Below are 14,435 nucleotides of genomic sequence, written 5' to 3' on the forward strand. Positions count from 1 at the left end.
CTGAACTACTTTATCTTGTATCTGTATTGTGAGGCAACTCTGAGAAATGTAAGATCTGCACTATTCAGTTCAGTCGAAACGCCCTCAGTGAAACTAGTCTCATTTAGGCTGCTATATGCGACATTTCAGCCTCACCACATCCACCGCACAACACGTCTTCAGCTGTTTCACTTCTGCTCATTACTCTCACATGGGACATCCTGCCAGTACATCTGCCTCTGAAGACACTGTGTCGTTACAAATGTTGTATTGTGGCAGCACCATGCACTCATTATGTGTGTTTGCCCTAGAATAGCACATCCCAATGTGACTCACTTGGCCTGCTCCTCCATAGGGCAAGCACTTGAATGGACATACACCAGGGAGCTGTTATGCTTTCCCTCCTGAAGCGGTAGCAGATACTTATTTTGCTGTTGGCACTGCAGTCATGGTGCAGAATCCATGACCGCTTCGTTTCAAGCATTTCCCACTTTTGAGCACGAGGCCAGCCTGCTGCCTCCACCACTTCCAACGAACACTTTACTTTTCTTGCAAAAATGCCACAAAGGCACATGGCTGTGCACGTGGGATGCCCTTGCTCTTTCCCGGAGCAACTGTAAGATCTTCAGAAGTCTGTTTACTCTCAGTGCTGTGGGCCAATCTTGTCGAGGAGGTGTTTTAAAGGCTTTTCCAGACCACTGTGCACCTCCACTCTACCTTCTCTTGGCAATTATACTGGGCCACAGGGAGACCGTAGGCCACGTGTAGCAGGAAGCTGCCCGACTGCACTCGACCATGGCACATGGACTGTACCATGCTGTCAGGATGATTCAAAGATAAACTAATGGATGAAGTGCACCTCGTAAGTACCCTTCATTGTGCACGGGTCAGAGTGAGGAATTAAGACAGAAAGTTTTATGCAGAACATCTTGAGTTTAAATTCTCTACTGGCATTTGCTTTTCCACTAAGTAAAAGCAATTTGCACACAGCCGCCACAGAACTTTAATGTACTTCACGTCTTCAGAAAGAGAAGCAGCAACGCAACATGCATATGGCAAAGCATTTAATGAAAGTACAAAATGGATGCATAAAAGCGCCCGAGGTCAAGCAGTTCAAGATTTTCAACAATGCCTTGGAGCCCTAGATATTTGAAAGCGGTTCAAGGCCTGCTGTTATCTGTCCTACAGACTCTGGGACAGCAGCCAAGCTGATGCCATCTCGAGGGGAGGAACGCAACAAAATGGCCGGAAATTCCTACTTGGTTTGTGCTCCCGTCAGCCGGAGGAATTCTTTCAAATCAGGCTGTGGAAATGTTGTATAAAAGATGCATGTAGGGAGAAACTCTGTGCTGCTGTTGGGAGAATGCAGATAAAACCATGACACTTTGAGTGCCTTAAAAAAATGACTGTACACGAGGCTTGTTTACAGTATCACCATACACACTGGCTCTGTATTCAAGCCTCAGAAAACCCAATAAACAAGAATTCCATATTGCATATTGCTCTGTATCACATTTCCTGATAACGAGTGACACTTTTTTTTTTTTTTTTACCTGAGCATTCACCCGAACGCAGCACCGGGTTCATTCTCTGACGGGTGAGTAAAGGATTGCGCCCAAAGATTTGTCGCCACCTAGTGAAAAAGCACTCACACGAACGTGATGACGCCTTGACATCACAAAAAATATTTTCCAGCCACTGCTCAGAACTTGCATGATGGATTACTTCGGCTGAATAATAGACACTTCTGGAACTGGTCTTTGGCTGGAGATTCTTGCTTTAAATTGAGCCAAGTTTCCTCCTCGTTCCCTCTCACGTGCAGCTACATTTTATGCGCAGATTTGCAATGCTTTTGTTTGACATGCCTGAATCCAAATGCCAGTATTTTACACAGTATTTTAGTTTAGCACTTGTCTCCTGAATCCATTGATCTGACTGTGTGATGTCAAAGGTTCACTTACTAGCTTTTTTCAAAGGATCAGAAGATGCAGTTCTCTTTAAAATGATGTAGACCTTTAAATTGAGATTGCTTTGACAGAAGATTAAGATCCAGATTGTAGATTGTCACTGTCATTATACAACATAAGATTGTATAGGAATTAACTATTACAGCTAATGAATAAATAATCAAGTCCCAAAAATAAACTTTTCATGATAGAGTGTGGAGGATGAAAAGTCTCACAGCCTGAAGACAGAAGCCACTCTGTATTCTGGTGGTACTGCAGCGGATACTTATGTACCTTTTGTCAGATGGCAGCAGAGTGAACAGAGTGAGCTGGGGTGACTGTTGTCTTTTAGGATAATTTAAGCATCTGCGATGAAACCTCACTTCACCAATGCTCTGTAGATCGTTGCCAATGATGACCTTGGAAGTTTTAATCACAATTCATCACTCCTTTCCTGGGCCTGTGTGCAAATCGTGCCAGTGTGTGATGTTTCCAGTCAGAATGAAAACACTGGATAGTTTGTACTGAATCTTTAACCTTAAAAAAAGATTTATCTCAACACTAGTTAAAGCCAAATCAAAGCACCAAGAGGAAATCTTGATTTTCTGACCTGGTCTTTTAAACTCAAACCCATTGTGGTCTTTTCTGGCCATTCCAAGTGTTACTTCTCTTATTGATATTGTCAGTGGAGCAGCCAGAGGCCAATGTGACTTTGCTCATAGTGTGGTTGAGAACTGATATTATGAGGTTTCGCTGCCACCTGGTGGTATTATAAGTGCTGCTAACCAAAAGCTAAAGAGCCGTGTACTCTGTTTATTTTTGTTTTTCTTGTTATTATTCTCAAAAGCTACATTTTAAAAAATATGTAAGCAGTCATTTCAAGTTTGCACCTCAAAAAATAAATCTAATTTCCACTCACATCACTCATCTTTCCTATCACAACCCCTCCCACAAAGACAGTAATGTTTCCCACGTCTCAATAGAAAAAAAACAAAACATAAAGTGCACCAACAAGGACATGAGAAAAAAATGGGAGGACTCCAGGTGGCTGATAAGAGGAAGATGTTTACAATGAAGTGCCCTTGTGATGGCAAAAGATGTGAAAGCGAGTCTTCCCATCTCTTTTCTCCAGCTGCTCTCTGTTGAAGCAGAGTGTTACCGAGCCAGACTCCATGGACAAGAAGGTTGTGCTGATCACAGGCTGCTCCTCGGGAATCGGCCTCAGCCTGGCTGTCCGGCTGGCCTCTGACCCCTGACAAAACATTTAAAGGTAACCAGAGACCGTCAGTCATTTTATTGTATTTCTTTTAAGCTCAAGCATCTTGCTGGCAGTGTGTGAGACAGAGTTTGTGCTGCATGAGCTGTATATGATACTGTGAGTCTAATGTGTGTATCACTTTTTTACATATATTTTGAAATAAGTCACAAGTTGCCGCTTTCTGTTTAGTCTATGCCACAATGAGAAACATGGCCAAGAAGGAGCGTCTTCTAGAGTGTGTCAAAGGCCTGCACAAGGACACGCTTGACATACTCCAAATGGACGTGACAGACCAGCAGTCCATCCTGGATGCGAGGGACAGGGTTGTGGAGAAACGAGTGGACATCCTGGGTATGTTCTTGTATCAGGGTGTTCTGATTAAGATTGCATTTTGTTTGTGTTAATGGGCTCGTCCTCCACTACTCACAGTGTGCAATGCCGGCATGGGTTTGATGGGGCCGCTGGAGATTCAGTCCTTGGACTCGATGAGGCGGATTATGGAGGTCAACCTCCTTGGAACCATCCAGACCATCCAGGCTTTCCTTCCAGACATGAAGGCTCAGGACAAGGGCCGCATTCTGGTCACGGGCAGCACCGGAGGGCTTCACGGTGAGACAAGCAAATGGTTGAGGAATCACTGGATGTTCTACACGTGCAGTCTTTTGACATGATTTGATAAAATCTGCAAAGATACATCATGTTAATGATCGCTTGCTGCCATGCTTGAAATTGCCAAAATAACTCATCTCCGTGCTTCATGCTCTCTTGCAGGTCTCCCTTTTAATGAGGTGTACTGTGCCAGTAAATTTGCAATAGAGGGAGCATGTGAGAGCTTGGCTGTCCTCCTGCAACACTTCAATATCCAGTCAGTTTCCAATTGTGCGGCACTTTCTTTCCTTAATTAAGAAAATATATAGATTAACTGAGACACTACTGACTCAGTGCTTCAATCCCACAGCGTGAGTCTTATTGAGTGTGGTCCAGTCAACACCGACTTCCTGGTCAACTTGCAGAAGGCAGAGCTCGGGGACGCATCGCTCCAAAAGGTCGATGCCCACACGCTCAGCCTCTATGAGAGATACCTGCAGCATTGTGGCTCAGTTTTCCAAAATGCAGCGCAGGACACTGAGGACATTGTAAAGGTGACCATTACTGCATTCGTGATATGGGTTAGTATGTATGTATCAATAACGCTGGTGGAAAAAGTGATTTTTAAAAAGAAAGTTTAACCAATTTGTGAGTTTAAAGGCTGAATTTGATGCCAGTTTTTCATTAAAATGTGCAGCAAGGAGCTCTTCACTTGTCATGAAGCAGCTTCAATTGTGTACAGATGGCCTTCATAAGCAAGCAGACCACCAGCAAGAAGATTAGCTATTCATAGCTATTGTTAATACCATGATTTATACCTGAAGTAACTTTTTTTAACATCTAACCACTGAGATGTGTGTGTGTGTGTGTGTGTGTGCGTGTGCGTCTGTGCGTGCGTGTGTGCGTCTGTCTTTAAGGTATTTCTGGACGCCATCCAGTCACCCTGCCCTGCGTTCAGATACTTCACCAGTGGCGTCGTGCCGCCTCTCATCAAACTGAAGATCACAGAACCAGATGGCTCGCGGTACATCAGTGCAATGAGCAAAATCATTTTCTCAGCCGAGGAGCAATAATTTCACACATGCCTAGCAATCAACCAGGCCTCGACTTCATGTGCAGACCTGCCCTTCATTTGCTCTTTCACCGGTAGAGGTTAACATTCTGCTCTTTAATTTTTTTGATTTCTGATGTAAAGTCGTCGCACTCTGACTCACTGCGGTTGCTCAACTGGTAAGGGCAGTAAGTTCTGTGTTCTGTGAGCAGACTTCCCAGAAGGGGAGCGACTCCATGGTTCTATTTTTGTATTATCAAAAGTTATAAAGCTTATCAGTATGTAAAAATAGTAACGTAAAAACAGACCCCCCTTTTCTGTTTGGTTGAGTAATATATGATAAGGATTATTCTTCGAGTTATACGACAGCTTTTTCAATTCTTGTCGTTTGCTTGCGTTCTTAACAACACTGCTCAGCATATTTTCACTGGGATAGGTGTACGTCTGGACAGGTTTTTCAACTCATTGTTAACACGCCCAGAATGTGCTCATGTCATTTTTTAATCAGCTATTTCCAGAGAAAAGCGTCTCAGCTATGTCTATGTCCACAGTCTATGTTGTATTTCTTCTCTAGCGCTGACATGCTTTCCCAATTATGGCCCCTAGAGGGATAAATGAATAAAGCATTTGAATTCAACCAAAATGACTTTGGGTAACATCTTTTATACACTCACTATCACTCTCCCAACCTACAGGAGACAGTGGTTAATATATGATAAAAGAGGTAAATTGTCACAAGGAACACAAGGAAAACTACTCAAATTCAGCATTTTTACCCTTGTACATACTTCTTTATGGTCATGGCAGATATTGTGTGATATTAATTAATCAGAAAAAGTATTTTGTTAAAGCGAAAACCAGCATGTGTATTAAAAAGGGGAAAAGAGAGCAAAAGTACTATTTGCAATGACTTGTTTAGTCTGGAAAAATCCTTTGACCTAGAATCTCTGTGTCCTCTGTACATATTGGCACAAGGGACACACAAAGAGATGATGTCACAAATTCACTTTTGAGATGAAGCTCTTTAATTCCTCGAAGTCTAACAGGAATCCTCACAGGTCTTTATCGGGAATGGTTTGCATGATTTAGGCAAGTGATCTTATTTTGTATTGATATATTTCATACTTCTGGGTGACATCTATCGAGACACTCAGTTACGTTCTTTGGCTGGCTGAGGGAAGGCCTGTCAATGATTAATACATCTGTTGAAAAGCAAAGTGAACTGAACGCATACATTCAATGACGTCTTTACAAGAATGTGACATCAATACGGTGACTTCATGACACCACTGTGGCGCAGTTCAGTGAGTCTGACGAACGTCCTGAGACAACAAACTGTATAAACAGATAAAAAAAATACCTCTAGCTCTTCTTGAGTAAATCTAAATCTAAAAGAGGTCATTCAAATGCTTAAAAAGTAAAAGCACAACAAAAATGCCCTTGTTTTGTAATTCTCATCATATATTGTGAGGAAGCTCAACCGCCTCAGTTTAGCTGTGGAATCAGTGGACTGTATAAAGCTCAGGGATCAAGCACTCAGTGAGGGCCAGCTGGAACACCATCCAGCCCCGGTGTCGTTTTTGGATCGGGCCGTGGCGCTTAAACCCTTGAGTGCGTTCTCTTATAACCTGGGGCAGGTTATCTTGTCTGAACATCTACGAGTTACGTTTTCCGGCCTATCTTTGAAAGGATTGACTGAGGCTCTTTAATCCCTCCCCGATCAAGTGCCCTAAGAGCCTGTTGTAATATGCAGATCAGAATAACGAGACTTAGGTAAAGGCTGTTGTAAAATGTGTTCAATTTAGCTATCCACTGTCGTTACTTAAGCATGTTAATTTAGAATGCTGCTTTTGTGGTGAAACCTTCACTACTGCTCTGTTTCCGGTCATTTAATCGTAGATGATGAACTTTATTCCTCTGTAGCACCAAAGTCCAAGTGAGTCACATGTACATCATGTGCCTGCCTGTTCACTATCTCTACCACGCAGTATCATTCAGACTTTGTTCTTTGAAACCTCGCAAATCTCTGTGAACTCGGCTGTCATTGATTCACGCACAAATGATTCACACAAGATGTGCCAAAAAAGGCAACCTGCACGTGCCAGTGAATACTTTCTTCACCTCACAAGTGCTCAGTTTTGTGTTTATGTTGGTTATAACATCCCCAAATAAGAATAACATACATTTAAACTGTTGCACCCAAAACACGGTATTGCCAAGTAGGTAATGAGAGTAAATAGCCACATGTGACAATATTATTGAATGCTCATCAGGGCCAATTAACAACCTTGATGGGCCAATTCAGACTTTTGAGGCTGTGTTTTGTTTTTGGAGAGTGAGGGGGGCGAGAATGGCTCTTTTGATAGTAAAGCTTGATGACCCCTGCCCTAAACTGACACAAATCAGACAGCTGACCCCCAATAATGAACTTATGTCAGAAAGTGCTTGAAACCTATGAGCAAAACAATCATACATTCTGTTATTGTGTTACTTATAGATGTGATTATGGTGACATTAAATGATTTCCCTTATTTCTGGGGGCACCCTAGAACCCCCTCAAGCACCTGTGGGGGTTAGGGGTGAAGCACTGGTCGAAAGGAACTGACTGATTATGCATTAAATAATAACAATACTATTTATTATATTAGGACCTTCACTGACTAAATAATGTCCAATGCATTTTCAGTAACAATACTGTAAAGCAGTGTGATTGAACACTTTTAATCAGTCTGTATGTGTTTGATTGGGTCTTTTGTTCTTTATTAAAACTCATTCTATCACCTTTACGAATTAAAGTCAGGACTCACCTTCAGGTCCGGGAACAATCTCAACTTTTAAACTCATCAATCCTTCTTTTTGATTGGCCAGAGAGCCAGCGTCGCCTCCGGTTACGTCATGACTGTCCTTTACATGAAAGTAGAGCGGCTCATCGGCAGACAGACAGGACAAAGCCGGGTGCTGTTACAGCTGCTGGAGCGAAACTACCGACGTCTCTCCTGAGAGTTTTGTTTCAGGTTTTATCCAGAGACTCCACCATGGCCAGCAAAACGACTCCACTCCTCTTCAAGGCGCTGCTGGAGATGTCTGAAGCCCACTCTTCAAAAGTGGTGCGAGGAAACGCGAAAAGAGCAAATCTCAGGTGAGTGGTCATGAGACTTACAGGTGGGAGGGATACTGAGAGAAGTTTGGTAATGATTGCAATATCAGCCACACGGTTGCTGGGTCATATGATGGGTGTCGATCGGTCCTTATTTTAAATTTAGCATATATTTAGTTGATTATGAATTAATTAGACTTAATTTCCAGTGAGTGAGTGAAGCAGACAACCCTGCTGTCACCAGACTCCTCACTCCCTCTGCTGGTGTCATGAGTTTCCTCAATGAGAAATTACATGTGATGTGAATGTCGGCTTCCTCAGCAGCAGCAGGGGAATATTAATTTGTCTTCAGAAAACTGTCATTGCATGCTTTGCTTACCCTGAAAAGATTATTTTATATAAACAGATGCTTAGTATTTGATGCTGTGGATACTCTGCACAGGCAGTGTTCAGGGTGTAGTGAACTAGTTTAACTACAATTTGCAGAAGCTTGCTGGTAGTTGATCTACGTTCATCTTGCATTGTGATTAGTTAAATAACTTTTTTGTCATGCTTGCAGAAGCTATCCTTTAAACGTAGACAAAGAAAGCACAAGGAAATATAAATATGTTTATAAGGAAGAAGAGAACCCATCACTCAGAGCAAAGTGTATTAAAGTGCTTCCATACATTTTTTCCCTCAGAAACTTGGGCTCCTGTGGGGCTCTGGTTGCAAGAAGGGCCAGCCTGCCTCTCTGCCCCGCCACCCCCGTCAGCATACCCAGCCGCAGCTTCATCAACCTGGTTGTTCCCCTCAGCTCCCGCAGGATGGAGTACACTGAGTGCCGGACATTAGAGTGAGTGACCCGACATAAATTCACACATTTTGAAAAAAATTGAAAGGTTTTGTTCATGTGCATGGTAAAGACATCTTTGATTTATTGAAAAATGAGATGCATGTTGTTTTAAAGAAACTTTTTAATCTAAAAGAGGTTAGAAACAATTACTGTATTAGTTGACAATCATAATTGTCAACCCCCCCCGCACACACACACACACACACACACACACACTATTTATTCCACTTTTTGACATAAAATGTATTTGCTGCTAAATCCATATTAGAAATGATTATCAGACGCATTCTATTTTAATTTCAACTTAAATGAATATAAATCTAAAAAACTGTTAAGGTAAATCTGGACAAAGGTTACGAAAATACACCTAAAATTAGCTTTAAAACCTAAATTGTGCTCAAGAATTTGAATTAACAAAATCTGTATTAAAATGCCGATTTCATCTCATTGTATGTGCATCTGACGTTGTGCAACTGTGTGCTCAGGTATACTCCAGAGCAGATGTACAATGTGGTGGCCAGTGTCGACCAGTACCAGCACTTTGTTCCCTGGTGTAAGAAGTCTCGGGTCGTAAAGGGGCGAAACAGTGACGTCCGGGCCGAGCTCGAAATAGGTTTCCCCCCCATCTCGGAGCGCTACACCTCTGAAGTCACTGTCGTACCAAACCACAAAGTCAGGGTAAGTCCTTATTTTGGTAGTTCCAGAACACATCGCTTATAAAATCCTACCTTATCAGATCAACAGATGACCTGATTCTTGAGCTATTCAGCTTTAAGTGGTCGATAATAAGTAAAGGGTGAATTTCTTTTGAAACAGGCCGTGTGCACTGACGGATCCCTCTTCAGCCATCTTGAAACGATTTGGAGGTTTGCCCCTGGAGCCAAAGACCTACCGAACTCCTGCAAAGTAGAGTTCTATGTAAGTTTATAAGATGAAATTAATATGTGTATTAGGAACAATGACAATGATGAAAAAGTGTCACTGAACAAGCTCACTAAATTGCCTGTGGGACTTGAGAGACAAGATTACATGCTGGAGTAAAGACTAATTACAAATCGTTGTTCCAGTACCACTGCGAATGGATTACTGACTGAAGGAAGTGTAGTGTAAAATCTCATTATGCTCTAAGTTTAGCCTCGAGTGGCTTGCCAGTGTCCCTGGAGGCCTGAAATAGCTGTCAGGGTAGGGAACAGTGTTAAGGAGCTGCTGACAGAGGTTTGACCTCAATGTGGGCTTAGATTACTTCGAGGTCAGCCAGGAAGTGGTCCAATCTCAACAGAACATGTTGAATAAGAGAGATTATCAATGAACCTTGAAAGAAAAGGAAGTCAGACAGTCAAAAGCTGCTGTTAGCTCTGTTAAAGGCGATCTGTTTTTCACCTCTAGACATTGTTTATCATTCAGAACTTGCTCAAAATCTGATTTAAATCAATTAAACTCAACTGAATAAACTCAGTACCTCCCTAACAGTTACCTTATATGGTTGTCCCCCCTCTTGTGACTTCTGTAGGTGTCATTTGAGTTCAGGTCTCTCCTGCACTCTCAGCTGGCCAGCGTCTTCTTCGACGAAGTGGTTAAGCAGATGGTCGGTGCCTTCGAGTCACGGGCGGCGATGCTTTACACGAACCAGCAGGAGGCGCCATTGAGGAGGCGGTCTGCATGAGGTGACCCCTATGACCTCCACTCGGACTTTTAACCAAACCCTGATGTACCTACCATCAACACTTGTCTCACACAGGAGACTGGATCTTCTTTTTGCACTCACTCATATCGTCGACCTGAGTTGACATGCACATGGAATATACCTAAAACAAGATAACTTATTTACTTTCTTGTACATATATATTTATTTAAGGGATAGGAATTAATTGATGGTTTTTAAATTATCATGTTGAACACAAATGTTTCCTTTTTTAAAAATGGTGGGATAATGTACAGACAAGTGACTCCTGCTCAGGGATGAAAGGGTTAAAAGTGGAATTAAAAAGCTCTTATTTTGATAAACCGATGTCTGATCTTCTTTTTCCCTTTTTTAAATCTACTATTTAATGTACTGCAAACAAAAGTGTAGAATATAACGGATTACTATACTCCTTGTTGTGTCTGGGCAAGAGTATGGGGAAAAAGAGCCTGTGTATCCGGGAACAGTTGCATAAGCACAGTACCACTAACCTGAGGCTACAGTCAATACGTCCTCCCACACGGTATTCAGAACAACTGGCTTGACTCAGTAGGTGGTCGTCTGTTTACATGTGAAGAAACTTGTAAAACCACATGTGGTGCGGATTTCACAACTCATGACCATTTTAAGAGTGCAAAGTACAAACAAACTGAAAGTCAAAGGTCAAAGGACATTAGTTTGTCCCTGTTCTTTTATTCATTTTATGTATTTATTCTTTTTTTCCATAAATTCCAAAGCACTCATAATAATGACTGGGATCTTGTTGATATTTCCTGAAAATGTGAGTGAATCTAAAGACCAGGGGGCAGTGTTGTTGTACAGAACTATATAGACGAGGTCATGACAATACATTGCAAGACATGATGCACACAGATAGATAGAAGCTCATACAGTTCGAAGATGTGATGCGAGACATGAGGCAAACAGACAATGTATTCATGACACACTTTGCGATAAATTAAGCAGCATCTGTTTTAAGCAAAGTCGTAGTAACTTAAATGTTGATTGCATGCAGCAACAAACTCGTTGCAAATATTGACTTCCTTCTTAATGACCTAAATTGATTATTGAATGTGCTGTAAGTGCACATTTTCAGAAAATACAATATTTTAATGACTATTTAAAATTAATAAATCTAATTAAGTGCTTGAAAGTGCTTGACATTATAACTCTGTGTCTTTCACAAAATTGGGATCAGACTGGATAATTAATTTCTGAAGTTTTTGCTATTATAAAATATAATTTTAGATGTTTACAGAATGATACGATGTACATAACTGTGATAAAAAGTGAAGAAAAAAATCACAAGTATAAATATTTCTTTAGATACGTATTTCACCCCAGCAATAAGGTGCTGGAAAATCTTAAAAATGACCCTTAAAAGTGCTTGAAGTTGACCTTGAAAAATGTGTATGAACCCTGTCAAATGAGACAAAAATAGTCGAAAACATAACATGGCAGCTTCAAATTTAATGTATTGAGTCTAATTTGTTGAATAACTTCTGTATTGACATTGTGTCACATGATCGTTTCATCAATAACACTGTCAGTACCAAGTGCTGCGTCGAAGGAGTCAACCTTCTTTGTAAAAGGCAGTTTCTCATAGAGAAGAATCCATTGATCGCATGTCATTTATATATTTCTTTGCTATTTGAGATCTTTTTTTGAGGGGGCTTTATAGGGGTCAGCTTTTATTTTATTTTATTTTTTTGTTGGTTGTTAAAGTTGTTGTGGTCGGTAGCTCCAAATATCACCTCCTGTCACGCATGAAATTCTGAAATATTATACTTGAATTTCTTGAATTTTGACTTTATGGTCAAAACCAAGTCAAAAGATCTATATATTATTCTGACTTTGACCTTTCACCAAACTTATTCCTTCATAGGATAGTTCTTCATTATCATTCTATCTTCTTCCTGATGTCTTACTCTATAGGAGGTTACATTTCACTGCAGCAATGTGGAATAATCGCACCTCAAAACCTGTATCTTAACTATAAGTAGCTGTTGATCACTGAGCTCCCTGTTAACCAGAGTACAGTCTGACATTTAACCCAGGGTTAACCAGTTACAGAATGCCTTGTCTGACCTAGTTTGCCTTGTCAATACCAACTCGTAAATCTGGTTAGATCTCTTTGGACTTGTTGTTCTTCAGGCTGGTAAAACACATTCCATTTCCGTGTTTTAAATTCCTGTGCTTTCCCAGCTTTCTCAACTAAGACGTCAATAAATGGGTGTTTCCTGAAATGTCAGATGAAGTATAAAAGAGGGAGGCTCGGAAGAGGACGACTCCACAGAAGCAGAGATTTATCAACGGCAAGGATGAAGAAGGCTGCAGTCCTGTTTCTGGCGTTCAGCTGCTGTCTATGTAATGCACAAGTTAATGAAAACAATGACAAAGTCGATCAGTGCTCAGGATCAACCGGCTGCTTTGACACCTGCTCCCTCAATTGCGTGACTCAAAGCCTGGGAGCGTTGGGAAAGACAGTCGCAAACATGGCAGAAAAAGTAACGCACCTTGAGACTAAGTTGCAGAAAGCTGAAAACGATGTCCTGGAGCTGCGGAGCCTGATTGGAGGTAACATTGAGCAAAAGTTTGTAATTCTAGTGTCTATACTTAACTCTGATGTGTTCATGGTAGTTTCTGCTTGTCAGGCACACCTCAGGTGGCCTTTTCTGCAGCTCTCCGGGATTCTGGCAGTGGAAATATTGGACCATTCTCCACTGCTACCCCACTGAAGTATATGAGGGTCTTCTCCAACACTGGCAATAGCTACAATCCTTCAACAGGTAGTGTTTGTGCGAGATAGAAAGAGATAGAGTTGGAAAGATAGAAGCGAACGTGTGAAATGTAACCATTCTCTTTATTCTGACAGGCATTTTCACGGCAACGGTCAAGGGAATGTACTTCTTTCGATTCTCCATGTTCAACAACCTCAACCCTGTTGCCAACTCTGTTACAAGCCTCATGAAAAATGGCGTGCGGCTGACATCTGTCTGGGACACCTCAGGGTCTGACGGAAACGACATGGGCAGTAACGCTGTGGTCATTGCCCTTGAGGTGGGAGACAATGTGTATGTGGAGCTCCTGACAAACAGGGTAGTCTATGATGATGGCATGAACTACAACACCTTCAGTGGTTTCCTGCTCTTCACTACATAAATCAAACAATGAGACTTCAGGGCTGGGAATACCTCGCTTATTAGCAAATTAGGAAATGTAAATGTAATTTCTTTCATCAACATGATCTTTTGAATTCACAGTTTTCTACAAGTGTACTCACAGTTTGGTTATTTGCATTGATTGTCCAATCGGACATATGAATTGTATAGTGTGGTGTTGAAAATAAAATATAAGAGAACAAAACTCTGGAGCCGGTGAGGTTTTGTGCATTTCCATTATCATTTTGCCTGCATACACAGACTCTACCCTTGAACAATAATTTGGCAGTGTAGAAGGTCACTGGGTCCTCTGGGCCATCTTTGGCCAAGCTTGACAGCTCTCTAGGGTAATTAGCCTAAATGAAACACCTGTAATAAGAAAATTAAAAAACGTAATTAAGACTGCAGATGATGTTAACTGTAGATGGTTGTGCCAGCTGTCCTGATGTGAACCCATGGTGTCGTCTATGTGAGCATAACATAACACTTTTTGTGACATGGACAACTTACAGGGGTTACAGGGGGTTTGCATTGAAAACTGCACTGGTATTACCGGCAATGTGCTGCTCTTAGACTGACTTTTTTAAATGTTCCGTTAGTTTTCATCATATTCTAAATGGCATCCACAAGATACACTGTGTTTGACAGCCGGATTTCATACAAGAGGTCTGCTGGCAGCCTATGGTTTCCCACTTGGCTAAAGCTGCTAAAGTATTTTCTGTGTAGCATCTTTTGGAATAACATTTTGAATGAAAGTCAAGCAAGTGGATGCTTCATAACATCATGGTAAAAGTGAGTTATTGTAAACCGCACAAGTGCTTTGTCAGAGCACAAGTTTT

General features: G+C 41.4%; 3 protein-coding genes across 3 annotated transcripts; all 3 read left to right on the forward strand.

Annotated features, from left to right (window-relative positions):
• Positions 1 to 3,097: 3,097 nt before the first annotated feature.
• On the forward strand, positions 3,098 to 5,465 carry hsd17b1 (hydroxysteroid (17-beta) dehydrogenase 1). Its single transcript, XM_030406801.1, is given in 7 exon segments — positions 3,098 to 3,175; positions 3,177 to 3,195; positions 3,373 to 3,534; positions 3,613 to 3,792; positions 3,955 to 4,048; positions 4,142 to 4,325; positions 4,689 to 5,465. Coding segments are annotated over 7 exon segments (873 nt in total). The 3' UTR covers positions 4,845 to 5,465.
• Positions 5,466 to 7,711: 2,246 nt separating this feature from the next.
• Positions 7,712 to 10,758, forward strand: si:ch73-141c7.1 (coenzyme Q-binding protein COQ10 homolog, mitochondrial). The gene is made up of 5 exons (XM_030406494.1): positions 7,712 to 7,961; positions 8,602 to 8,754; positions 9,240 to 9,432; positions 9,571 to 9,672; positions 10,265 to 10,758. The coding sequence occupies exons 1-5, from the start codon at positions 7,858 to 7,860 to the stop codon at positions 10,415 to 10,417; spliced, it is 705 nt and encodes a 234-aa protein (XP_030262354.1). The 5' UTR covers positions 7,712 to 7,857; the 3' UTR covers positions 10,418 to 10,758.
• A 1,944-nt stretch (positions 10,759 to 12,702) lies between these two features.
• On the forward strand, positions 12,703 to 13,801 carry LOC115576181 (complement C1q-like protein 2). Its single transcript, XM_030408669.1, has 3 exons — positions 12,703 to 13,012; positions 13,090 to 13,224; positions 13,311 to 13,801. Exons 1-3 carry the CDS (start codon positions 12,757 to 12,759, stop codon positions 13,595 to 13,597), a joined length of 678 nt encoding a protein of 225 aa, XP_030264529.1. The 5' UTR covers positions 12,703 to 12,756; the 3' UTR covers positions 13,598 to 13,801.
• The last annotated feature ends 634 nt before the right edge of the window (positions 13,802 to 14,435 follow it).

This window comes from Sparus aurata, chromosome 23 (assembly GCF_900880675.1).
Source record: "Sparus aurata chromosome 23, fSpaAur1.1, whole genome shotgun sequence".
NCBI lineage: Eukaryota > Metazoa > Chordata > Actinopteri > Spariformes > Sparidae > Sparus > Sparus aurata.